Source organism: Echeneis naucrates, chromosome 17, assembly GCF_900963305.1.
Source record: "Echeneis naucrates chromosome 17, fEcheNa1.1, whole genome shotgun sequence".
Taxonomy (NCBI): domain Eukaryota; kingdom Metazoa; phylum Chordata; class Actinopteri; order Carangiformes; family Echeneidae; genus Echeneis; species Echeneis naucrates.
The window spans coordinates 11,102,381-11,129,894 of NC_042527.1; the positions used below are offsets into that span (position 1 = coordinate 11,102,381).

Consider the following 27,514-nt stretch of genomic DNA (forward strand, 5'->3'; position numbering starts at 1 on the left):
GGTCATCATTCTATGTAGGCCACCATCTCTGATGTCACACGCTTCTCCTCCTTGATGAAAAGCAGCGCTGGCTCTGACCATTTATACATAATGAGAGAAGAACCACAACCCTCCAGCTGTGCCTGGACTTGTTGTGGGAAAAACAGGGCAATTTGGGAAGATGAGTCACCACACCTTAAGGATGGTGCTGTTGCAGCAAGAAATAATTTACACTGTACATTTTGGCGTTTTGTGCAACACTGGCTGTGAAAGTCACCTTGTTCTGAGCTTATTATTCCAAAATCCTGTAAAATATTGACTTTTTTTCTGGAAGGTGCATTTAAAACTTGACCCTGATCAGTCTCATATCTGAAAGTGATTGCCACTTGTCAACTTTATTGTAAATTGTAGTAATTCATTCGAGCACAGATATGAAAGAAAGATTTACAAATCATGAAACCAACACCAAAGTAGCTCAAAACTCATTTAAGTGTGATGAAGTGCTTCTCAAGGTAACAGAGGTCCAGTAGTGATACAATACTGTATCCTGCACTGTTCCCATTCACACAGCTGCACATAATTATTGGCAAGTAGAAATGATCGTCTGTTATCAGTGTGGGAAAGACTGAACCGAGCCTTCTGAAGAATTTACAGATCAAATTCAACATTAAATTGAATAAAAACTGTCCAATGATACATATCCATGCAACCACAACCATGTGTAAAATATTCAAATGAAACATGAAAAGATATAAAGCCTGAACTGTAATTCAGTAAAAAGTAGACTTTGCTTGGCTTTACATCGGGACCAACAGCTTTGCTTCCTGGCCTCCTTCAGAATGCTTTCATGCTGCTGTAATAATTTTTGACTGGAACCAACAATAAGCATTTCCTGAAAGAAGGTCCATTTAGTCTAGATCAGACTGGACCGCTTGATCTCTGTCAAATAAAGAGATAAAAAGCAACATAAAAGGACTTTAGCAGATTCCACAGCGAGTAGCCAAAACTCCAAATAATACAGAATTTGTCATGGGTTAGCACTTGTTAGCGTGACAGTGCTCGGCTCGCTGGTCACACAATGACCCTTCAAGCACTGGAACAAGCTTAATGATGTAAAAAAAATCATTAGTTCTCTAACCACTGACAGGGACAGTGGACAGATTATGTGTGCTTTGGGAATTTATGTTCTTTGCCACACAGGCCAAGCATTCTTCACAGATAGATCAGCAAGAAGCACAGCAAATTATTCTTCACCATAGCTGCAAGGGGAATTACTTCCAGAAGAGCTTGGGACTGATGTGCAACGCTGATGTTAAAACGGTCACTCTGACACTCAGAGGAAGCGGAATAAGATATGCATGATACTCCAAGGACTGTATGGTGTACTTTTTTCAAACTAAACATTTAAATAGTGTTGGGAAATTTGTCAAACACTGCAGATCAGAGATGTATAAACATATATGTAAGCATACTACGGAAAATATAAATGATATAGAAAAGCACTGATCTCCCTTGAAGAAGACACAGAGCCCCTTAAGACTTTCACACACAGCCCTTTAGGCCTTTACCTTTGAAAATCTTGGCATATTCCCATGTGCGTACAGCTTTACTGCAGCACTCTGACAGGTAAATGCACAAGCTGTGTAAAGGAATGTTTGTGTCTTTCACTCAGTACACCTCTGTCTAATCCCTCTTTCAGTGCGAACCTGAAAAGGGGGCTTTTCATAGGTACTTCTTTGGGGGGGGGGAATCTAAACTCTTGTCAAGTGCAGCAGCTCTGTACTTTTTCACTTCCTTTTGTCCTCCTTTCTGCAGTTCTTTTCTGTCTTCGCTCACTCGTGCTTTTATTCGCTCTATTACTGTTTTTTCCCGTTGTGGTACTCTGGTGCCTGTTGGCGTCAAAGTTTCAGATGTTTTCCTGACACTTGTGATGATTGATGCTTGGTTTCCTGCCAAGCTATACTTGAAGCTCGAAACATATTTTGCTCCTTTTTTGCTCCTCCGGCATTCACTTTTTATGAACCTCTTATCAGTTTTACAAACATTTCTCACAGTTTTCTTATTTACTTGCTTTTTCCTTTTCGCCCTCATCTTTGTTTTCTCGTTGCGAGGAGGAGGGGGCCCATTTCCTTACCCCACATTTTTTTATTGGAACGTTCTCACCTGCAGTGTGAAACCCAAGGGACTGATTTTATTTTAGCTTGCTTAAAAACCCATTTAACTATCACATTAGCAAACACAGTCAGCCATGTAAGCACCGGAGTCATATTAGTTGACATATTTCATTAAGAGAAGGTCAAATTTAAAGCAGCAGGTAATTTCATCTTGCTGACATTAATTTCAATGTGCTTAAACGATCTCTGCTGTGTCTGAAACATTTAAAAGTGGTATCCCTTCCCCAGAGCAGCCGCAATACACCCGCATGACAGAGTCTCTTCACTGTCCGCCCTCACTGAAAACAGTCATCACAAAGAGCTGAAAGGCTCGATGGTTATCCTCCCCGGCGCGAGATGAAGGCAAAGAAGGACAGAGAGAGCTGGGAGGGAGGCCACAGGGAGGCAGATAGGGCAATGGCTTTTGCTGAAAGGGTAGATGGTTATCCCTCCAACCAGAGAGGGAGGAGGAGGAGAGGCTGAGCATAGACAGAGGAATTTACAGACAGCAAATGAGGGCAGGAAGAAAGAGAAAGAGATGACAGAGAGAGAGAAAAAAGAGAATGAGAGAGAGAGAACTGAAGGGCTCTGTGGCTCGGTCCTCTGATTCTGCGTCACAGTGAAAAATAGGCACAGGGTGGCACAAAGTCAGCAGCATCACTGCACAAGCATTGCGCTAATGAAACAGGTGGATGTGAGCTTGAAAACTAATCATCACCCTGATCAATATTTTCTGGCAGACTTTACAGCCATATTTCACTTTCTTTTCTTTATTTCTTTATTTATTTTCTACATTTAACAGGAATAATTCGAGGTTTTGGTGAAATTTGCTTAGAAAAAAATCACAGTGCCAAATAAATGGCCTTGATCTGTCTGACGGGAACTAAATCCATCCAACATTACCTTCAAAAATGATTTTTACATTTTTTTTTTTTTAATTCTATATAGAAACTGGAGCCTCAAACAAGTGATGGCGGACTCAGGGAGAGGACAAGCTTGGAAATGCATCCAAATAGCCTGGCAGGCTGATGTGCCAGGAATTGTTTCATGCAGCTTCTAGTCTTCAGTCTTAATTAATATATTCTGATGGTACCTTAACAGACAGACACTATTTCGCATATTCATATTTGTAGTTTTTCTAAATTGATCAAATAAGCTAAGTGCTAATTGCTTAAATAGATTTAGGTACTCTCTTTCACTTTATTTTGGTTAAAACAGCTAAATTATGGGTGAGCCAAGGTCATCTCTTAATTCAGTTCAATTATTTAGCATTTAGTGCACCTGCCATGTGCCAGTACCTCTGACAACGGTCTTTGAAATCCTCACTAAAGCATATTTTATGGACAAAATCGTTCTCAGTATTCGTAATATTATGTACCAAGAATTCATTCCATTTAACCGAAGCACCGTCCTGGAGGACAGTTCTCTACCCTTCCTCCACATTGCCCCATCTGTCAAAAGGTGTTATTAATGCTCTTAAGGTCCCTGGACTCTAATATATGGACAGAAACCAGCACTAGGCTGACATCATGTAGCCTTTCCCTGCATCTCAGCCACCTACAAAGCCTGCCATTGTGTGGCCCAGTCCGCACCCACCGCCCGAGCCCGTCACACCACTCAGATCCTCTGTGCAGCACTTTTAATTAACTTCAAATCTGTCAGCTACCACTGAGCTATGCCAAAGCTTGTCAGACCATGCACCATTTGATCTTTAAGGGGATTTTCCCCCAAAAATCAAAAGACAAGAAGGCCAGCAAAACTAACATATTTTCACCAGTAGGCATCATAAGACAGGGCTCTTCTTTGATCCATGTTTGTGTCAAAGCATGTGGTTTTGTTTGTACTAAATTTCTGATTCACATTCTCTGACTAGAGAGGAATCGAAAACTTCTATTGCCTGGTGAGAACACATTTGGGTGTATGTTTATAGGAAAGTAGTGCAAAAGAGAGAGAAATTGAAGGATGCCTACAATTATGTGGTGACAGCACAAACTTCAGGTCCCATCTGCTTTAACAGATGTGGCAGGTGAGACCTTGCGATGCCTCTCCACATTAAGCTTTACTTTTTTTCCCTTTGGATGCACGTGAATATGATGGTGAAGGACTTTTACTGCTGTTCTCACTCTTTACATTTCTTGGTGGTGGCCCACCGCTGTAAAATTATCTCATAAAATGTCATGAAGTAACTCAGTAATTTCACTTGACTTTGCATACGGCATTCACTGTGAAGGAAAGGAAGAAACCCTGCATCCACAGACACCCAAACGAGGGGGAGCGGAGAAGAATAAATAAAATAAAATAATTCACACCGCAGTGTGAAAAAAAATTGTGAAGTGAAGTGCAATACTGTCATATCAACAGCTACTGTACTCATTTATGTTATTTGGAGCTGGGGCATATGGCACCAAATCAATTTCACAATTATTTTTGAACTTTTACCTCAATCATGGTTATTGAATGAATATACTGGCGCTTGTTGGGAGTCTTCCTTTTTTGAAGCAACGCACTCTCTGGCACTGGAATAGTGTTCCAAGCAATTAAACACATTGTTGGGTTACCTTTTTGCTGTAATCATGTAACATTAACCATTGTCTAGCTTGTAGGCCTCTGTGCTTGTAGTTTCTGTGAGAAACTCCAAGAAACTTTTATACACTGGTTAAAAAAATGTATATATTTGGAGCAATTGCTGGGAACTGCAGGGAACTCTGTTTAGATTGGTTGATTCTAAAAATACAGTTTTGCTCTCTTAATATTGACTTATAATATTTGCATCATTGACTGAAGGAAAATCTCTATAAAGCGAGCTCCTTTTCACCTGTCTCTTCATCGCTAGTCACACCTACAAACGGAAAACGGGGGCGAAGGGAGAACTTAACTTTAACGCAGAGAGAAACAGTAACTTCCTATAACAGCAGGCTGAAGACTGCCGTCGCAAATACACCAGGGCATTGGCGAGCCTGTTTCTTTCCACCTGCAGCATAAAAGGGGGGAAAAAGAAGCTAGAGGGGAGAGAGGTGGTGTGTTTCTTTTGCAGCAAAGCAGCATTGCTTCACAGAGTAGAGACGCTGAACATCAAAGCCTGTATGTGGGGCTAGAAATGGGGGAAGAGAAAAGAGGAGGGTGGCGAGGCAGCGAGAACTTAGAGGCAGTGGTCCCCACTGAGAATTTTCGCTAAGGAAAGAAAAGAAAAAATAGGACTAGTTGGAAAAGAGATGTTGGGAAAAAAAAAAGAGAAGGGCCTTTTGCTTCAGAGAAAGGACCATGGACTTGACAGTCTTATTAAGGAGGTTGTCTGCAGACAGCATGATAGGGCCCTTTTATAGACTACAATAATAACTAGAGGGGTAGTTGCCTGTTAACTGCCAGGGAAGATATGTTTCAGCAAAAAACTGCTGCACTGGACAACCAAGTGCCATGGGCTGCTTTAACTACAAGGACGAGCCTGCTCATAAAAGTGGACATTCAATGTTATCCCACAAACACACACACACACACACACTAACTGCATACAGACCCCAGAAACACTTAGAGGAGCAATAAAAGTCTCGAACCTCAACAGATTCTGTTTGCTAAACAAGGCAGAGACAATATAATTTTGACAAGCAGACAGATGCGGGTCTCCGCTCCACAAGGACGCACGGCGCACATCGTGAGGCCATGAATTGCAGCCTTCATTTTGTGTCTTCCAGCCTGAAAATTTTCATTAAAATGCTTCTGAGAGGAAAACGTAATTTCACTTTGGATGGAGTTAAGGTGAAACTTTGCCATCTGAGCCCGGTGCTGTGTTTCACTGGGCTGGCGATGGGTTCAGATGGCAGAAATACGCGAGGATGCTGGGAGACCGGCGTTGTGTTTGAGGACAGACTGTGCCATTCCCAGGGAACTCAATTGGAGGAGATAGGGATCTAATCCATGAGTAAACAGTGAATGGTCACAGAAGAGCTGCAGTTCCCTTGGTTTTTTTTTTTCCCTCTTCCTTTGTTTATGTCTTTTGCCACCTTGGCTACTGTGTGAAGGAAATTCAGAGAAATTCAGGAAATTCTGTTGCCTTTCTGACAAAATTAGCAGATTAAGAAATCAAGATCTTTGCTATTATGGAAGAAAGATTTGCACTTTGCTTATGCTTAATGACTATTTATTCTCCTACTGTCCTTATAACTAAGAAAACAACTGAATTAACAACAAAATAACTTAATACTTATGTTATTAGAACATACAGTAATGCTACAATATGGACTGATTAAATGCTGATTTAATGATCATAGAGAGGCATTGAGTGTTTAGATTAGGTGATTAATTGCTACTTTGACCGATTATTCACTTCATTTAATCTCACCACCATCAAAACCTTAAAAATATTACTAAAGCACACAAAGCTCAGACTATAACCCCTCATCTTTTAGGCCAAAAGGAAAGGCATCACAACTGGAATATAAACCGTGACCAGAGGCAGCTGTGCTCGCTTGTATTTAACATCAGGAACTGCACACCGCCTTTAATTTAACCATACAAATGCATAAAGAAGATTGTTGTGTACGTTTCTGCGGTGTGGTTCAAAAGCAATTTCTGCTCAGGTGGCAATTAGTGCAATCAAGTAAAGAACATTTAGTACTTAGGGATGTATCTAAATGCTAAACAAACTGCAAGCAGGCACATTACACCTCACTAATACATTTGAGACAATAATATAGCCATCTGCAAAAATTTTAAACTACAAGGTTCCTTTTACTCTCAGCTCCTTCTCACAAATGTGATGGACATGAACAGTGCACTTAAGGCCCATGACACGAAATGAAATAATAATCACCGAACAATGAAAGAACGAGTGTGGTCCATGAAAAAGAGTATTTATAGCAGAGTGGTGGTGCATTAGGCACTGTGATCCCAATAGGGAGGGAGCCTGGCTACAATTTGCAAAATGGGCAATGTGGGAAGTGGGTAGTTTCAAACAAATGCTGCATGTCAGAAGAAGCTGGCAGGCCATCACGGAGAACAAATACATGACTTGAGAGAGAACACTGAAAGAGTAAAATGCTTTTGGAGAGGGTAAAAATATGCTGAAAGCAAAGAGGCAGGGGGATGTTACAGGTTGACAGTGAATACACCTCATCGCAAAGACTGGAGAGATGTCCTTGGAGAGTTGTCTGAGCAACAATTAGCCGCCATTCAAGTTTCACGGGCAGAAAACAGTGTTATTAATTCATGTTCATAACTTTCATAACCATCATATGGACAGCTAATTTGTGAACATGAGCCAATGACTAAATGAACATAACATCAGATAAACACAGACAATAGCTGATGATTTAAGGTCTCATTACCTCAATGTCACTGCCTGCCCTCCCAGACTGCGTCAGTGCCATCGGGTTGTACATCCCTGCTTCACAAAGCGATTCAGTATTACACAACTCTGATGCACGCGTGACTTTCCTAACGAACACTAATAAGACTTTGATAATATTGGTCTGTCAAAGCATGAAAGATAGGTTAGTTGATTATATGAAATTTAGGGAGAGGATTTGTTTGGAGAAGCAATTTGTGATAGATTTTAATTTAACAAGTTTTTCTGGTGCATACAAAAAAAAAAAAAAAAAAAAAAACAACACACGGTAATATATTGGTGGGAAAACTTGAGTCAAGGCAGTAAGAAGACAGCAGTATCCACTCAGTGTACAAGGCATAAACAACATTTATTGACGTCACCCAAAATCAACAGAACCACGGCCTGAGAAAGACAGCCAGCCAATTTATATAACAATGTGAAAAAATGGGGCCTTGAGATGAGAGCGACAGCTGTGCTTAATCAAAGGAACGAAGCCAAGAGAGAAGTGAAAGGACACAGAAGGACGGAGGGAAGGTGAAGAAAGCTGGAGACAGGAAGAGAAAAAGAAAAGAACTAAATAGGATACAAGTCTGGAAAGACGACAGAAATCTCAACATCTGCGAGCCTGAAAAAGGGGTGAAAAATTTAAGGCCTGGTACAGCGAGAAGTCATCCCAGTGAGCCAGCAGCCCTCTTGACAAAACACCCCAGTATGGAACATCAAAGCCTTGATGCTTCTCTTTTTGCATCACCACCAGACTGCAAAAAGGGGGTGAAATTGCAAAGTAAAGATAGGGAAGGTTGGCTGCTGTTGTTTCACTGCCTACTATGCTATCAACAAGAAGAGCACACTTCACTTCTCTCCCCTTTATTCCACCAGAGAAGATAAACCCTAAAATCAGTTGAAATGTTTTCCAAAGATCATTTTATTTCTAACATTGTTGTTGTGCTAGCACCAAACTCTGTTACTTCTATTTGGTCCTTTTACTTTTCAAGGGAGACGTCACATGATGTACCAGAGTCTCCTCAGCCAAACAGTGACTTGGGTCCGGGGGGGGGGGGGGGGGGTTAGTGTGGACCTGGGACACAGACCCAGAAGTGAGATTCCTGGGGTTTGGTAGGAAAGTGGGCACAGGGGGCAGACAGCATGACAGGGCGGGAGTGAGATGCTGTCGACTCACATCTGGAGGGACAGATTTGGTCTCATAACTGCATGTGTGTGACACCAGTTAAACAGAGGACATCAGTGGACAAAAAGACAAGATAAACAAGCTTTTCTAAATGAAAAACTGCGATTAATGGCATGCTGCACATTTTGAAATGCACGCCAGCAGTTTAATGCGCTCATTGTTAGGCGTACTCTTCAAGTAATTACGCCGGGCAGTAAGACAGATAACGCAACACATGCACACACACACAAAAAAAAAGAAAGAAAACAAAAATGACAGAATGAGTCAAGGAGTGGGCAAAAGTTTCTGCTGCTGTATAAGCGCTACACATCATCTCCGCCTCTCTCTTCATCTCAGTGGGATGGTAGCAAGAGCATGAAAGATTTAAAGAGAGGGCTTTTAGTCCAGAGCCATTCTCAAAGATACACAATCAGAACACACAAAAAGAGGAAGGATATATCAGACTATCTTTGACAAAGCCTCCTTTTACAATCACCATTAAAGTCAGATTTTTTATATTTTAACCTTAAGAACACGGACAGATGATAGATGATGATGATGATGATATCCACATAGATTTTGAAATGATGTTCCTGTGGTCTCCCTGGGACTCATGACCTCAGAGCAAAGCAGGTTCAAACCCCCTCTTCTTAATGGAGTTGTGATCCAGGTTTTGCAGCTTCCTTTCACATTTAGGGTTGGTTGATGCTCCTTTCTCCATGTTGGCACTGCAGTGCACTGGTGGACTGTCCATGGGGCCCAGTGACAGCTGGGCTTGGATCCAGCACCCCTCGTAAACTGAGTTCAGTAAACTGAACCTAAAGTCTGTCCAGTCCTCTACTGTGGGGCGCAAAAGGTTTCCGGCCTGCAACCAACATTAGACTAAAAAACTCCCCCTAATGTGACACCACTAAGTTGGGAATTTCAGCAGAAGTGCATTATCGCAAGATGTTGCTTATTGTACATGTGCTGCTCAGACCTATTTAAAATTGTTATTAGGGACATAAACAATAACAAAACTCTTCTCTCCGGGGACTCCGGTTTCCTCCCACCGTTCAGGTTCATTGGTGACTCTAAATTGTCTGTAGGTCTGAGTGTCAGTGTGAGTGGTTGCTGGTCTCCGTCTGTCTCTGTGCGTTGGGCCTGTGATGGACTGGTGACTTGTCCAGGGTGTACCTCACCCAGAGCGAGCTGGGATTGGCTCCAGCAACCTCCATGGCCCGGAAACGGGAAAGCGGTAGAAGTCGAATGAATGTTTTGTGTTATTTATAAGTTGAGGACCTCTGTGGGTAACATTTGCTCTGCAGATTGAGATACAAGTCTCAGCTTGACCTGCAGGACAAAAGGTTTTCATCCTTTTTCTGCTTGTTTCAAACTGGCCTTGAATGAGGCACTTAGCATCCAACTATTTAAATGACGTAGCTTATAATCATTGCTCTCACTGATTGGCATACTGCATAGTAGCTCCCTAAAGTACAGTATGTACCCAGTATGTGTAATATGTTACAGCAATACAGTCATTGCAGTAAATAAAATGTTTTTAGTCACTTTGTCTGATGGAGTAAGCATATACATGAATCAACAAACAAAAACTTTATGTAAAACATGTCTTATGTGTGTTCTTATGTGTGTTCAGCCATACATTAGAGTAATGCAGCAAGACACCCACGCATTTCTACTTGGTATACATTTAAATACACACACACACAAAATACATAAACACATTATATGCATCAGAAGCACACAAGGCAGCCAGCCATGCACTAAGCTTGGGTTGACAGGGTTCATTCGGAAGATGTAAAATATTTATGAGAGAGGGACTCTGCAGGGGAGGAAGAAGAGATGAAAATAGTGGGGAGGCAAAGGAGGGATAGCAAATAATGAGACGAATGAAACAGTGACGAGTGGGTCCAAAAGAAATGCCCTCTGTTGCGGCTGAGTGGAAGAAATGCAAGCGAAATATGTCACTGTCATTTCAAGTTCATTAGCTCACCGCTTGCTATCCCCTCCTAGGTGTAAAAGAAGGAAGAGGAGGTGTATAAAGGTATATTTCTACAGTGCCACAAACCGCTGAGCACGAGTGAAATGGAATAGGAAATCTTTTGCTTTGTGAATTTTAAGCTTGTACTTTTAATATTTCTATTCGTTTTCCCACACACAAAAAAAATATGGTTGCATTTACTGTAAATTCTCTGTTAGAGCTTATCTATTTCCATCCATGGCTGCAAAGACAAACAAAAGTTTACAAACAGAAAAATAAATAGATTTACTATATCATTCAATTCTTTAATGTCCAATCTCACTGTTCTTCCAGTGCCAGTCTCAGTACTTTGCTATTAATTGCCTCACACTTTGTGTGAGTAGAGAGTATGATACTAATGAAAGATGTAGAGAGTTGAGTTAATGTCAAAAGACGGACACGTTGGGCAGTGACTGACAGAGACAGGCAGACAGGAGTGAAACGGTGCAAGTGGAAAAAGAACAAAAAATAAGGATTTGGGTTAAAAAAATCCAATTGTGTACCAGCAGACAGGATGACAATTGACAGTAATTACATATCCCTCCTGTAATTATGAGCTTTTTTTATGCGCCCCTCTTCTCATAAGGCCGCAGTAATCCTCTGGTCATTTCCGCTCCTCCATCTTCAGACAGTCGCTCTACCTCGACATCTAAATAACACGCATGATCCATCCAAATAAGCAAACCACCATGACCTGCAGGGGCTTTCCTTACCCACAAATAACGCTTGAGGAATGATGTCATATAAAACCAGATCTCAGTATCTAATTACAGAAAAATGTGCTTCGAAAGCACAAAGTCCAACAGGAGATGAGAGCTGGAGTGGACTCAGAGGGAACGGAAGAGAGCTGCTTCACCACAAACTGGGAGAGAAAGAGCAATATCAAGAGGCTGCAGTGAACAGCGAGAAGAACTCATTTGGGTATTCTGATCGCTAGAAGAACTAATGTTATGGAGGGACCAGGGATCTCTGTTTACACCAATTATATAGTGGAGATCCCAAAAATGTAGCAGATGGATGTGGAGACATGCAGCAGGATCAGCAGAGCCTGGAAAAACTGCTTGCAGGGCTCCAGGAAGCCAATAAAACAACACAGATTTCACTGTAATTACACTCAAACTCAGAGCAGAGGAAGTCGGAAGGAGGTTAAAGCCAATGTGAGAAAATAGACTCTCACTGGAAAATTTGAAAAGGAAATTAAAAAAGGATGCTGCAAATTCTCTAGAATCTAGAAATCAGATCCATTAAAATGGCAATCATTTTTAAGGGAATATTTAAAGGGTGAATCCATCTTATTACCACATTTTGCTCTAAAAGCCCAGAGGACGGAGCCACAGGGTGCCTGAAGAGCTCTGACGGTGATGTCGACTTTCCAAGATTTTTGTGGCTTTAATGTTCAGACTGTAAAATGCATGATAAAATTAGACTGCAAAACATGGAGTCGAAACAAACCCCACCGCCAGTGTTTCTTTGGAGAGCATCTCTGAGCATGCAGTAAATTTCACATGAAAAATAAATGAATTCAAAACTTCCTCCGCAGAAGCAGATAGAAAGAAGGAGAGACATAAAGCCTCAAAGGCAGAATCGAATTAGGGATAGAGAAAGAGAAGAAGAAAATAATTACGATAATGGAACTTAGTGTGAAACAGTTTATCTCGATGAGAGAGAACCTTCAGGAAATTACGAACGCCAAGTAACAATAAAGCAAAATAACACTATTATGTGGAGTCACTTGCCTACAGCAGCTAGAACAAAATCCTCCAAATGGCCAATTTAAAAAGCCAAAGAAAGAACAATCAGAGACAGCAAGATCTGACAGCACTGGGGGAAAAAAAAAAGTGTCAACTCCTCTTCATACAAAGCATGGGAACATGCTTCAAGTTTGGAAGAGATTATGGAGAATAATGTTTACACCTCAGGGGAAAAGAGGGGAAACTGGAGACAAAGAAGATATTCACCAGTTTTGACACACCTGGGATATCTGTTTCTCTCTCTCGCTCACACACACACACACACACACACACACACACACACACACACACACACACACGCAGAAACACATATGCTAACAGTCACATAACTCCTGCACTTCTTTATTCTTTGAGAATGTGAGCTATGGCATTTTCAATAACAAGCTATGCATAGAAGAAAGGCCCTCTGCTGAACAGAGCAGAACAAAAGTGACTGCTTGTCAAAGGAAAGTGTGCGGTTGAGCGATATGTGTACTGTTGCATCTCTGTCCTATCTTTATTAAATCTGGATTGTGCGTGGCAGAAGCTGGAGCAGTGATGTGCAGGATGCAGGGGTTCTCCCGTTAGACAGCACCTTCCTGATTTTTATCATTCATTCCTATCTTTATACACACACACACACACACCCAATCTCTCATCTCTTCAGCACAGATTTTCTCCTTTCTTCCACATTTGGGTGATATGATTCTAAAGGTTATCTCCATCAGACAATATCAGTCTATCTTGGCAATTATCTTGTGTGTCCACAAATAGGGAAAAAACTCTAGACTTCGCAAATGACAGTAGTAAAAGAACATGTTTGCGCCGCCGAAACTAATTTGGACAGTGAGGGACATGACATTTTCTATTTAAGGACCAAAAATTGATGAGTCAATCAGCAGAAGGGGGAACGATTTTTGTATCTTATAGCTTCATCAGCATCAACAAGACATCAGCTTGAGCTGTTTGAAAATTTCATACGCATTTCTGTCTAGAACCCTTTAAGACAAAAAAGACAATTACATCCTATTCTTACAATATTATTTTCTTCAGTTATTGTTCTTTATCTGACCAACAGGTGGAAGTTGAAAGTAAACAAAATTCAATATCTTCAAAAGAAATGGAGTTAATGTTCATGATTAAGAAGCTGAAAGAAAAATATCTTTGATAGAAAAAATGTAAAACTATTTACTCATTATCAAAATATTTCATCTTGACCAAGTGTTCAACTATCAAACAATCATCTCCTCCTATAATCACCAGAATCACTTGAAAAGAGTTGAGTTGAGCACCTGGAACAGATTTCTCTATATTTTACATTCAATCGAAGAAAAAAAAACAAAACAAAACCTCCACACACAAACTAGTCTAAATTATTTATGAGAAATAACTGCAGAAATTCCTAAATGCATCTGTACCATTGCTAATCATAGCAAGGGTTCAGTAAGAAGCCGAAATAATAAAGAGAATTGGAATTGATGAAGTCTAAATTATAGCCAACCCACTGTGAGCTTGTTTGTCTGCCCCCGTGGCATGTTGAATTAGTTGCCATATTGCCGTAGCCACAGGATTCCTCCTCTGCGAAGTGTCTTAGCCAAAGAACAAAAGTCTCGCTACAAATATTTTAGTCCACAGCTGCAGACAGTCTATGTGTGTGTGTGTGTGTGTGTGTCAGTGTGAGTATCAGTGTAGGGAGTGTATTCACTTAATATGGTAGTAGGCGTCCCGGTTTGGGTCCAAACCATCTGTCAAGCAGTGGGAGGGCAAGAGGAGAGGTAGCTGGAGCAGAAGCGAAGTCACGCTGAGAGCTAAAGCCAGTTCCTTGTCACTTCAAATACTCACCTTGTCTGCATGATGCACTGCTGGAGGGGACCACGACAGCTTGGCAAGGCGCAAATACACACACATTTACATAACTGGCGAAAGGGACAAAACAAAAAATTGCCATCATTTATATATACATTCGCACACACTGTGCACACAATGACAGCAAACGGAAAAGAAGCCGTTTAATAACATTCTCGCTCTGGCTTTAGAGAATCATTCACACATCTGTGCCACACACAAGTGGAAAGTCTCTCATTGGTCACGTGGACACACATCTGAAGCCAACACCCCAGCACAAACGCGCACCCACACAACCAGAGACAGCGGAGGGGGACGCTTTGACAAGGGAATAATTCTCCTTTTGGCACAGCCAATTCCTCTGAAGACAAAAGAAGAGTCAAACACAGACACAGTGTGGCCCTCAGAGGGAAACAACACACATGCACCCACGCCACCCACAAGCACACACACACACACACACACACACACACGCCTGTTGCAATGACACTGCAACCCCCTGTGGTGGCACAAAAAGGCCGGCCTATGCTGTCATCTGTGCGTCTGTGTGTGCTTGCCAAGACGAAGCTGCTGTATGTGTGAACTCCTACTCTCACATTAGACAAGTGACAGAGAACAAAAGACAAGAGGAGCGCAAGATGAGGGACGCCGGCAGCTCGGCCGGTCTCGAACACGAGCTTCATTCCTTTCTTAAGGTAATTTTGGTCATTTAATAAGGTTACACATTGTTTACTAGCCCATATGTCTGCTCAAAAAATAGTCAATTCCAGCGTTTGGCTATTTTCTTGTCACGTTATTGTCACAGGAAATAGGAGAGAAAATTTGCAGTTGTGTCTGTGAAGCGGTTTCTCCGTCCTGATTCGCACATTAAACAAAGTTCAAAGCAGCTACATGTGTTCAGACAGACTGTCCTCCATATTTCCTCCAAGTTTGTAACAGGCCCAAGAATGAAAGTGATTACATAAAGAAATGCAACACAGAGCACGTTTTTTTGTTCTTTAAACATGAGTTACTCCCTGTCAGCCATCTTAAACTCAACATTCGATCTTCTTCGTGTACTTTTCCAGACATATAGCCTTGTCGGAGGGCAGAACACAGTCTAGGAAAACCAAGCAGAACAAGGCAACTCAAGTCAGCAGTCCATCAGTTCTCTCTCTCTCTCTCTCTCTCTCTCTCTCTCTCCCTCCCTCTCTCCCCCCCCCCCCCATGCGTACATCAAACACGCTGTGGTCTGTTTCATGCTCCCTGCAGCCCATTACAGCTTAATACTTCAAGCGGCTTCTTACTGACTTCAGCATTTTAACAACTCCGGCATATTCAGTTGGTAGGCAAACACGTACACAAAGACACATGCGCGATAATAAACACATATGCAAAATCTGCCTGTGAACAGGCACAGACAGAAGCCCAGATGTAGGGATTCACACACTTTAAACCAGAGCAGAGTTATCAGCCTCCACTCTGAAACAACTGTTGCTTTTTTGCTTTAATCTGACTGAAGAGGAAAAGCAGCAGATGCACATGGCTTTATGCTGATATTAACCTTCAAATAAGCCTTGGCGCTCTTATCTCCGAGTCAGTTAATGAGTTCCATTCACGAGGAGGCAATATGTAATTCAGTGCCATCAATTAGTTACCAGCTATATGGAGAATAAAAGCAGCTCATCAGTGGAGATATAACTGGGTTGGAGATAAGGCTACTGTCCAGAACAGCCACAGCACACTTATCTCAAAACACACAGTATTTATATTTACAGTTCAGTCTGGTCTGTCTCTTTATTCCTCTACAGCCCTTTTCAGCCACAGAATACATAAAACATTGTTGAAGTAATCCCCTTTTTCTGTTTCTGCAATTTGTTTGTTTTGTTGTTGTTGTTTTTTTTATATTTTTATACCTTTGAATTTGCTAAATATTAATCATTTAATTCATGCTAAGCTGTTAAGTATTGCTGGCATCATTATTTTTTCCACACTGTGGGAAGAAGAATGTTCTCAACAATTTAGTGCATTTTGTGGAACTGAACAGATTTTATTCTTCCACAAGAGATGATAATTAAAGGACTCAATTCTAACAGTGCTCTTAATGAGACAGACACACATCTGTTAGTATTGCTTTGCTCCAATTTGGCCTTTTGCCGCTGTAGCCAATGCATGACAGTAACGCTGTGTTCTCTTCAGATATTGAAAGTGTAAAGAAAGTACGAAGAGAACAAGACAGATACCATCGCTTTTAGGCTACTATGGCTCAGGTACGTGTGTTCTTGTAAGTAGGCTTTGAAAAGCTGACCACGCAAATGAAAGATTCCAGGTTCAAGTCCACCTGGAAACCTGAAAATGGAACGTAAATTCTCACTTGGAGCAGCTGTTGGTGATTGGTGGTTGACGGGAGCTTTGGCCATTGCTGCAGCTAAGAGGTCATAATATTCCCTCTGAGTAACACTTTGTCTTCAGGGGGAGATTGGAGGCTACGTAGAGGTCCATCCATCCACTACCAATACCACTTCAGAGCTCATGGGGAATAGTTTATCACAGAAAGGCACCAGAGGGACCATGGAGAGCCGGTCAGCGTGCAGTTGAATAAATACATCATGGAGTAAAGTTGTAACAGTGGTTCTGTTTTCATTCCTGGAGGCAGCTATTGGCAAGTCAAGTAATTAAGTTTCATACTGAACTCACAAATCATCTTCTACGCTGGAAAGTAAAAGTTTAAAGATAATTCAGTATTTAACAACACCTAAAAATAGCTTATAAAGCAACAAAAGAATAATTTACCATGGCATAGCTTTGCGTTCACCTCACTGTGGATATAAATGCTCTGTGATAGACTATTTGCCAAGTGTCCATCATGTGAAACAAAAGTAGAGTCTCATTGCTGATAACAATACAAAGCAATAACAGTGACTCTGTGTAGACGTTTTTCATATTCTTAGCCGCCACCGCAGGTCAAGTAGCTTGATTGAGGGATAGACAAAGGAGCTAGATGATGGTGAGCAACAGGTGGTGGTTATACAGATATTTTATAAATACACCCACAGAGATTAGGGAGTTAAATGCATCAAAGATTGTACATGGTTGGCATTGTAATGGAGACAGGGCGCCCAGGTAGATGGGCTATTAGGAATGCAGACCGTACAGACACTGAAAACAAAAAACAACAGCAAAAATTACGCCTTAAGAACAGTCAGTGCAATGAATACTGATGCCTCAACTATTTTAGATGTATTGGTGTTGACTTTTCAGCCTCTTCCTGACTAGCCAGCCGTATTTTCTGCTGTGCAGTCCCACATCCATTTAACCTTTGGCTGGAAGGTGGTGCAGAGGGCAGCAAACACACCAGCAGGCATTATCTTATCATTACCCTCAGTCTAAGAGGTGAAAGCTTCAGAGGGGGATTCTCCACTCAGTCGGATAACACCCGTGCTCTGTTTTAGCCACAATGCTGCTCTTTCAAATTTCAAGACTTATGCCTAAATTCTCAGCTAAGTGCCCGAGCTCAAAACATCCCTGTACTTTTTGACTGTGGGCTACCATAGTGATGAGCCCTTTTTTTCCAACCACAAGCCAGGCTTTAGTCAACAACAGATCCTAGCAGGCCTGGTGAGCAACAATCCCACTGTATCATTAGCCAAACACTGGTTAGAGATGACACTTCAAGCACTGAACGACTCACAGCCGGCCTGTAGCAACCGGCAATCAACAACAACACAAATGCAGCATGGGAACGCCAATGCCGAACCAATATGCTACCAGCCTTCCTGCAGATGTCTCATGCAGCTTGTCTCTTTGTATAGGCTTATATGACATTGAGCATCTAACACTCATTGGCTGCCAGCTGCTTTCAAAGAGCGTCTGGCGCCTCTCTCTTTAAGAGCCGATGAGAGAGAGAGAAACAGAGAGATGAAGAATGTCAACCCCTGAAAGACAAAAAGATAAGTCATCACGGCTGTAATGATGGGGTAGGGCAGGGAGGGGGTAGCGTGGGGAAGAGACAGATTAGCCTCATAAAGAAATAAATAAATAAAATCAATCATCTATTTTTTGGTAAACACAGACAAAAAAATACTAACATGACACATGAAGTTAAGGTGGAATCGTCGCACCTTTTTAAAGCTCCATAAATCAGTTTGCTTTATTGTTTGTGAGCCGTTGCTTTTCATTTCTGCTCAAGTGAAAATGTTCCCGTGGTCCAGTAAACACTGTTTCAACGTAACGATAACAAACAGCTCAGCCTTAACTCAACAGCTTTCTTCTGCGTGGCTTTCCCCACCGGGCGAATCACTTAAGAATAAGGGACCATCCAAGTTGCTATATGAGGCGTATCAATGTGAAAGCAATATCCGGGAATCTTCTTTCACTGCTGACTGAGCATAATCAAACTGAGACTGTGAAACGGGACGGCAGTGTTCAGCTGGTGAGAGCTGTTTTTGGGCCTGACATTCAGAAAAGTAAATATTCAAATTTTAAGAAGAATATACACATGACTGTACAGGTATATTACTTAAATGTGTATATGTCCAAAAAGCCACAAATCTTTTACATTTATTTTGAAGGAGCACAAGTTTTGTTTTTGTTTTCTTTTTTTTTTTAAATCTTTTTAATAGACATATTTCTTACAGACCTTGTTCAGACTTGATTTGCATCTGCTCCCATGTTTGATTATACAAATTTTGTGACCCCAAAAATTATACAATTATTCGGCTCAGATGCACAAGTTGTAGTGGGCCACGGACATTTTTATACCATTTATTGTGCAGTGGCATTTGAAAGTGTGGCAAATGGACATCATTTTCTGTATCGGGATGCCGTCATCTTTCATCGTCCTCCCTGACTGAACCTGGGTGATGTACTCAGCATGTGACCTTCATTCAGGCTCAGCCAATACATTACGTTGATCAAGCCCCGGTGTAACAGCAGGAAATATCCTTCCGCAAATGTCAAAGATCATCCACAACATTCTGCTGCCTCATAATTTGGCGGCATAAATTAAGGCTTTCATATTTTACTAAGGTGTTTAATATGCCAGACTGGAGCATATCAGCAGTTATTTATGTGCAAGAGCCAAGAGACAGGGACACTGGAGAAATATTGTCCACGTATAAAGCCAAATCTCCCCCTCTCCGTTACGTGCCTCTCCATCTCTGCTTCTCTCTCATCTCACCTTTCTGTCATTTCTTCTTCTATCTCTTCCTGGCCCTTAGTCTCACTCCCATTCGTGCTCTTTTACTGAGAATATATTGACACCAGACTTATTTCAGATCCACATCATTGATTGAAACAAGAGGAGAAGGTGGTGTCATGACAAGATAGATTTGCTCTTTAAAGCCTTATAGATTACAGACATATGGAGGGAAAAGAGGATTTCTCAGGGACCGGGGCTGGCGTTAATTCTGTCAAATGATTTATTCACTACGGTCAATCAGTTAAATTAGAAGTGTCCAGTTACTACTTGGCCTTTCCGACCTTATGATGTATGCTGAAGTGACATGAGCTAATAGTTTCATCACATTATGGCCCCACCCTCAAATCTTATAATCCCTCTCATCCTATCAGTGCAATCACTTGCAAAGATCTTTTTGTTGGATATTAAGTTACTAATAAAAAAAAAACCCTGTACGGTTTTATAGTTAAATCCATGACACGTTATACACAAAATTCTGTCAAGTCCACAGGTTTCTCCTGCGTCAAAGCTCTGCTGTGCAACAGTCTACACGCTAACAGAAAATAGAACAGTTTGTACTTTAACTAGAAGACAGCGTGACCTTTAGGTGGGTACTGCAGAAAGTTACCCTTGTGTAGCTCAGTGCCACTCAGCCACCATGCTAATGGACAATCACTGATGCCTTCAGAGGAGTTTATCTACTGTCACAGTAATATAGCACTCTGTGGAAAAAAATGGATTAGATGATACAGACAAGGTTGACTGACGCAGAGTCTAGAAAAAGTATGTTATCAGATTGAGACTGATTGTAGCTATGTTTCAGTCAGAGTCACTGTAACGGAATTGAAATTCAACACTGCCCACACTCACACCCTGTTTCCTGGTGTCAAAAGACTGAAGATTACTTCTGATTTCACTGATGAACTTCCAGCACTCTGTTTGCAGAATTAATCTTTGAATTCACAGTTCAAGTACAATGATATAAAAAGTGTGTGAGTTATATGTCCTTAGAATCTGTACTTAGGAAAAACAGTTGTGTAAGCACGCATGGTCACAGTCTTCTGTCTTGCCCATGCATGTACAATACTGTAACTGTAGAACCCGAAATTGCAATTAACTGTGTGCGTGTGTGTGTTCTCCTGAATTCCAGGGGAGGCACACATGTAATCATCTGAGCTGCAGAGGGGCTTGTAACTGTCTGACATCGGACCATGGATGACAAAGTGAGCAACATCATGTTTGTGTTGTTGCAGCCTATGGTCAAGTGACTGACTGGCAGCTGAGAAGAAAGGATTCCCTGCACAAAGACAAAAGAGCTTAAGGAAGAGGGAAGATATGGGAGTACCTTCAAGGGGAGCAGCTTAATTTAGAGTCAGGGGGGAAACTGAGGGGGAAAGACAGGGTGAGGTTGTTGATCCGGCATCTGTGTGTTCAGAAATGTCAAATGTGAGCTCATTGGAGGGGGCTGATCAGGGATGAAACAGTCAGACTGTCTGTGACATGTCTGTACTGTGTTGATATCTTTTCAAAGCAATGCTTCATCTTGAGAGAGGAAAGAGCTCGAGCTCCCCTGATTTAACACGTGACATGTAAAGAGTGTGACAACTATACAGTAAGACTTCAGGCATCTGCTTTCTCTTTCAGAGCACATAAAACAAACTGAGCTGTTATCTTAAGTTTTATTCAATATCTTGCGGCCCCATTAAGCACAAAGAGCAGCTTGTGAACAGACTTTGTGCAAACCCATAACCAGTTATTTCTACAATATAGGTCAGATCTGCACACCAGCACTTAGATAGAATGAATCCCGGAACTGCAGGTGCGAGTTTGGCCCTAAAATAGACTAACATTCCTCTGGAGACTTGCAGAGGAATTGTGCTCCTCGGTGGCAATGAGTGGAAGCAACTGTGAGGTTTAATGCTGTGTTTTGAACACATTGTTGCACAAACTATCACCAATATATTGCATTGTATGCAGGAAAGGGGGAGCTGAGCTGGAAAGTATTTTGGGCTGCAGGGTTAAAGATCAGATTGAAGACAGTAGAAGGTGCGCGCACGACACGAACGACAGACTTGGGACCGGCTGTATGTTGAATAATAATAAAAAAAGATGAACTAATCTTACCTGATATTTCAGACTGGGGGACACCATCCAGGGAGAATCTTTTCCCGCTGTAAAACTGCCTGATATCCGAACAACTCCGGGCTTTGCTGGTGCCTTTGTCCCCAAAGGCTGGTGCCGTCAGAGAGCACAGTGCCAGAGCCGCTATGATGAAGGAATCCATCCCCGCCGACCGCTGGAAATGTGGTCAAGTGCAAAAATCCGATCAAGACCGTGTTGGAGTCCGAAACGGAGACCAGGAGACCAGGAGACTCTCCTCCTCCTCCCCCCCTCCTCCTCCCTCACCGGGTTGGTGTCAGACGGAGCTACCGAGTGCTGCTGTGCGTAAAATCTCCTCCACCTTCCTCTCCTCCTCCTCCGGAGTCCGGCGCTGCTCTCCACTCACTGCTGCAGGGCACAGGAGCGACTCTTCCCAGCGCTGAGGTCCCGTCTCTCTCTGCCCCCCCTCCCAGAGTCCTCACACCACGCAGAGGGCCGACGTGGACAGGACAAGACCTTCAGGTATTATTTTTCTCCCCCCCCGCCCCCCCCTTTCCAAAGTAAGTGGCAGGGCCGTCTTCTCACGCAGTGCCCGGGGGATTAAGCGCACATCCAAATCCACTGTTGGGATTTCAATTCTTTCGTTTCTTTTCTTTCTTTTTTTAGGGTTCACCTAAGGCGAGAAAAGACAGGTTTTAGGTTGAAATAATTGAAGTCATGTCAGGAAAAATAAAGAAATGTGGAGCTGTGCTGCCTGTCTCTGTCGCCACACGCCTACCGGCTGTATCTGCCCGGAGGGATCAGAGAAGTGGTGCGCTCCGGCGGCAGCAGCTCGCTTCCAGCTCCGGCTCTTCTCTGCTCAGCGATGCTTTGCCAACGCTGCCACTCTGTGGAGGGAGGCGGGGGGAGTGAGAGCCGGGTGGAGGGGTGGGGGGACTCTGAGAGGAAGAAACACCACCACCACCACCTCCCCCTTTTCCCTTTTCCCTTTTCCGTAATGTTCTCTCATTGAAATATGATTTCAGTTCACCACTGTCCGGTCTGACTGGTGGCTCTGCTGTTGGACTTATCTGTCAATTTCATTCTGCAGCTGCTTTTTTTGTGGAGGTGAAGGAATGTCGACAACCGGCGTCCATGACACCTTCATCTCCACCAGCCAGGTGTCCCAGGTGAGCTGTGGGCGTGGCCTGGAGCCCCCTTCGAAGTCCCCACCCACCACGTTCAGGTCAATGACTAGTGCCCCTCCTCCCGCTCTCTATGTCACACACATGCGCCTTATAACTCCTGAAGGTGCAATTAAAGGGCCAGCAAGTCACTACCTGCCCTGTGCCTTTCCCGGTTTACCTGTCACCTGCTGAATGTGTTCATTATCTGGGTTTCTCTACGTGGATGTGTTGGTGGACCACATGAGCAGAAACTGCCACAAACCTCCACAAACACAGAGAAAGAAGTGATAAGAAACAGTAACTCTGGTCACTTTCAGTCTCAAATAAGTTTGCACATGTTGTATTTATGTTTAATATTAACACAATGGACCCACAACACACCCCCCCCCCCCTCATTATTTTTTCATTTATACTATACTGTTACAGTTCAGCTTGCAGGCCACATCTTTTTGGATTCATTCTTGGGATTTCCATTTATTCACAGCTTCGACAAAGACCAGCCATTTCCATTTCCCATGTTCAGTTTCAACGGGCCAGTGCAAGGCCAGTGGCAGCAATGTGTCCGTAACTAATGCTTTTGTATATTTATTTGTGTGTAAGAGGAAAAAGTTCACTCAGTTGAGCTTGGTATGAACCCAGGGACTTCTGCAGCAAAAGGTTTTCTTCCACTGCCCGTGCATCCTCCCATTGTATACCATACATCTGAAATTGCACAATCAAAAGGTCAACGTATGGCATTAAAAAAAAAAACCTGATGTCAGCACCTGCTGAAAAACCAACAAAACCTGAATATTTATGTTGTAGCAAAAACAAAAACATCCTGTTCTCTCACTCCTTAGTCATCTCACTGACTGAATTGGACAGCGTTTTATGTTGTCACTACAGCAGGAGATCCTTTTTTAAGGACTGTTTGCCCCCCCCCCCCCCCCCCCCCCAAAAAAAAAAGAAGCCGCCGCACATTTTTGCAGTGATACATGGAAAAACTCCAGTGCGGCCTGAAATAACCAGCTGTCTCACAACAGACATGCAGACAAAAGTGAGAAGAAACGAGAAAAAAACAAGAGACAGCAGAAAGAGGACAGTCACTCAGCAAGTACAGTAATTTCCTGGCTCCAAATCATCCTATTTACGAAGGCCGACATTGTTTACGAATACATTAGGAAATGCTACTCTATAATTAGTCTGTTCCTCGTGGCTGGATGAGTCCAAACAAAGGCAACAGCATCTCATGTATCGTGAACTGAGAAATAGCTGCACTTGCTCACCACATTGCACCTCTGACATTAGTAGGAGTGAATTACAGCTCTGTGCGGCAAAGTCAAGTGGTCGACTCTGACACTAAAGAGTCGCCGTCGCACGGCTAGAGCTGAGACTTGCCTAACGGTGCCACACAGAGACCACTTTCTAATTATGTGTAATACCCTTGCTTCACCGTTCTTGTTGCTGAAGGGGAATACCAACTAGAGTTAAAGCACATGTGGCCAGAGGTTAATAAGTCTGGTGGCCTCAAGTGTGTATGTGTGCGATAACATGTCCGTCTGTATTATATATGGGTTTGTGTGTGTATGACCTTTATGTGTAAGTGTGTCTGTGTGCAGTTCATGTTGTGCGCAAGGGGCCGTTGGTGTGAGTGTGTAACGTGAGTTTATGTGTCTGACTGTGTCCCATATGTGGCCATAGGTCGACATTGGCCCTCCACTGTCTGCTTCGGAGATCATGCAATTAACGCTCAGTAAAGCCGGAGAGCAGCCATGTTTTCTTCAGGCTGCCATTGAAGTTTTATTGGCTTTGACCATGAAAGGCCTTCTAACGAGGAGCAGGATGCTGGGGGAGGTTCAGGAGACCCCTGAGTGTAAAACAGAGGATGCAGAATGGTGGCAAAGAGAGCGTGACAGAGTGAGGGAGTGCACAGCTAAGCATCTGTCTGTTTACTGTGATATGCAGTGAACAGTTTCAGGGTTTGGTTAAGTTTTCTTGTGAAAATGACATTGTTTCTGTCTGAAATCCCTACAGATGTTAGACCTCACCGTCAGAACAAAAACACATTTCACATCTCATAAAAGTAGATATTCAGGAGAAAAATAATGCCATAACACAATATCCCTCCAAATGAAAGTACCGCAGCAATGTAGCCCCACAACTTCATCAACTTCAACCCATCTTCACGTTCACTGGAGATGACAGCACTGCCTAAAAATGTTAGACTTCAGTATAAGTCATCTCACCTCGTCTCTTTATCAGTACCGCTTATCCATCAGGGTGGGGGTGAATGCTGGAGCCAATCCCAAATGACATCTTGGATGAGGGAGCAAGGTTCACTCTTGAAAGGTGGCCAGTCATTGCAGGGCTGACATACAGAGACAGACAACCATTCACATCTACAGAAAAGGCAGTTCAGCGTCACCATAACCTAAACGTGCCTGTCTTAGGACGGTGGGAGCAAGCTGGAGTACCCGGTGGGAACCAGTGCAACATACAAACTCCACGCTGTGGTGAATTGGGCCCAGAGCCTTTTTGCTGTGAGGTAACCGTGCCGCAGCCACCTCTACGACTTTAATTGGTCATTCTGCCATTGCACTGTATTTCTTTTTAAGGGGCGGGTCCAAATGGAAACAGGGCGTACAATAATCGCCTGATAAGTAAACGTGCTCTCTCAAAATGACCACGTTAAAGTATTTACAGAAAAGCTTTCCTCCAACATAACAGAGGGAAAGTAAGAATGAAAGGTATTTAAAATAGATTTGATTTCTATGTCACAGCAACAGGAAACATATGAAAAATGCAATTTCGCTCGCCATCGGCAGTCTTCAGGGTTATTCTCCAGGTTAAATGAGTAAAGCAACTAAATCAGGATTGCAACAACCACATGCAACATGGGCTGATTAACTGCTGATTGCACACATTTACAGATGTCAAACGGCAGACCGCTGTTTTTTTGGGTTTTTTTTTTTCATTTCTGCGCAATGAAAATAGTTTTGAAAACCAACGCTGCTCTCAAACATCTGTTCGTGCCAGCTGAATATTTCCTGGAAGCTGCTACAGCTCCTTTATGGTGAAGAAGAATTGTCGAGGGGATGCAGGTGCACTTTTTGTTTCCAAATCAGTTTGAAATTCTGCTTTGAAGTAAGCCAAATGCAGATTCTATCACATCACAGAGAAGTAAAAGCTTTCATGATGTAATCCTGTCAGATACTGTCAGCATCACTATCCCGCCTGTATGGGGATTTGACACTGGAGCGTTCTGTCTCCGTGCTAAGAGCTACTTAATGTTAATGCTACTTGATTTCTACAGTAACAGGCACACACACACACACACACACACACACACATATATATATATATATATATATATAGAGAGAGAGAGAGAGAGGAGCAATTTGATTCTGCATCTGAAGGTGAGAAGCAAAGGAGCATTTTAGTACTAGTTTTAATTATTTTTCAAACTGTTGCACTAAAAAGTACACAGTGCTCTGATCACACCCATGGGTGCAGTTTTATAGACTTTAATGACAAAAGGTGCTGTCAGATCTGACAGATGCACTCTCACACTTGAGTTTCTCCCTAAAAATAAGTGATGCACTAAATAAGCAGCAGGTTTGGCCGGAGTACTGGGCTCCCTGCCAGGCCCCAGCAGGGTTTCTATGTAAGGGAGACCGGGTACGGTTGGTACATGGGGAGAGTTGTAACACCACCAAGTCCATCAATCAGGGAAGAGATAGGAGTCACGTGATCATTTCAGTATTTGCACACTTCATCTCCAATTTCACATGGCGGCTTTCAAGGCTGGAAACAGGTGCATGCAGATTTTATTGTGGAAAAATAGAAAGTACTTTTTTTTCCACCAAAACTAAATTTCCTTTAGTACTGACACAACTGCAGACAAAGTCATGAGCCTTTCAAACCACTACGCCAATACAACTAAACAACAGCTGACAGGGGTGGGGTGAGTTACAACCACCCCTTAACATAAGCCGAACAAGACTTTCTTGATTTTACTAATTTTTGCAGCATGTCTAGGCAGTGGAAAAAATGACTAAGTTAGGTGTGCCTGCTTGTGTTTTTTTTTTTATTATTATTATTTTTCTTTTAAACCATCTGATGAGGTCACAAAGGAGGACAAGTCAGTCAGTCAGTGGAGAAGGAACCTGTGATCTGCCGTTTAACACTGAGCAGATACTGCTCAAAGCCAGAGGAAGTGTGTTTTTCAAATACACCCTCCTCAGTTTAACAGCGATGGTAGATGGTGCAGACATTATTCTGGGTTTTTTTTTCCAATACAGCTTTTTCGAAGCCTATTCTGTTGCAACTCTCCCCAGCATGTGTTACTGGGGTGGGTTGTAACAAAGGAGCACCATGTATTTGACATTAACACGTGAGGTCTGTGATATTCTTGCAGGGTTTTAAATTAGTGACATTTGTAGGAAACAAATTTGGCCATTTTGTGTAGAAGTGTGAGAGCTGGAGCTCAAAAGCACGTGCTGGAGCAACCGTACCCGGTCTTCCCTGAATATCAGTGTGCTGTTTCAACAGATGTAATCACCCTTTAGAGGAAGATCATTGTGTCCTCTCCCTAAAACCTGCCTCATCCTGGGCTCTTACTGATAGCATCGATTCTGCCTCTCCACTGGATTTTTATGTCAACCATTAGCCTGAGTTCAGCACATTCACCAGAGTGCTCGGTGTGTGCACATTACTCACCAGGTCTATATCTTCTCTTTCTCATTTCTTGTTCATTGTCTTTTCTTTTTTTATCTTCAGCCCATCTACTTTTTATTTTCTCCCTCACGCATGCACTCGGGGCTGCTCAGTATTTTCTCCTACCACCTTGAAGTCTCACGAGAACACGCGATCAGGCCTTCGCCCTTGCTTGTT

At 42.5% G+C, this 27,514-nt stretch overlaps 1 protein-coding gene across 2 annotated transcripts in view; it reads right to left on the reverse strand.

The window, feature by feature from the left end:
* The window catches only part of gpc1b (glypican 1b), a 58,744-nt gene extending 36,128 nt beyond the window's left edge, over positions 1 to 22,616 (reverse strand). Inside the window, exons 1-2 of one of the 2 annotated variants that reach the window (XM_029524164.1) lie at positions 22,255 to 22,616; positions 21,501 to 22,149 (exon numbers count right to left, since the gene is read on the reverse strand). In XM_029524164.1, coding sequence (XP_029380024.1) covers positions 21,501 to 21,660 — 160 coding nt within the window. In that variant the 5' untranslated portion in view covers positions 21,661 to 22,149; positions 22,255 to 22,616. Of the gene's footprint in view, positions 1 to 21,500; positions 22,150 to 22,254 lie in introns of those variants that run through there. The other variant, XM_029524165.1, reaches the window with a different exon arrangement.
* Positions 22,617 to 27,514: the final 4,898 nt, after the last annotated feature.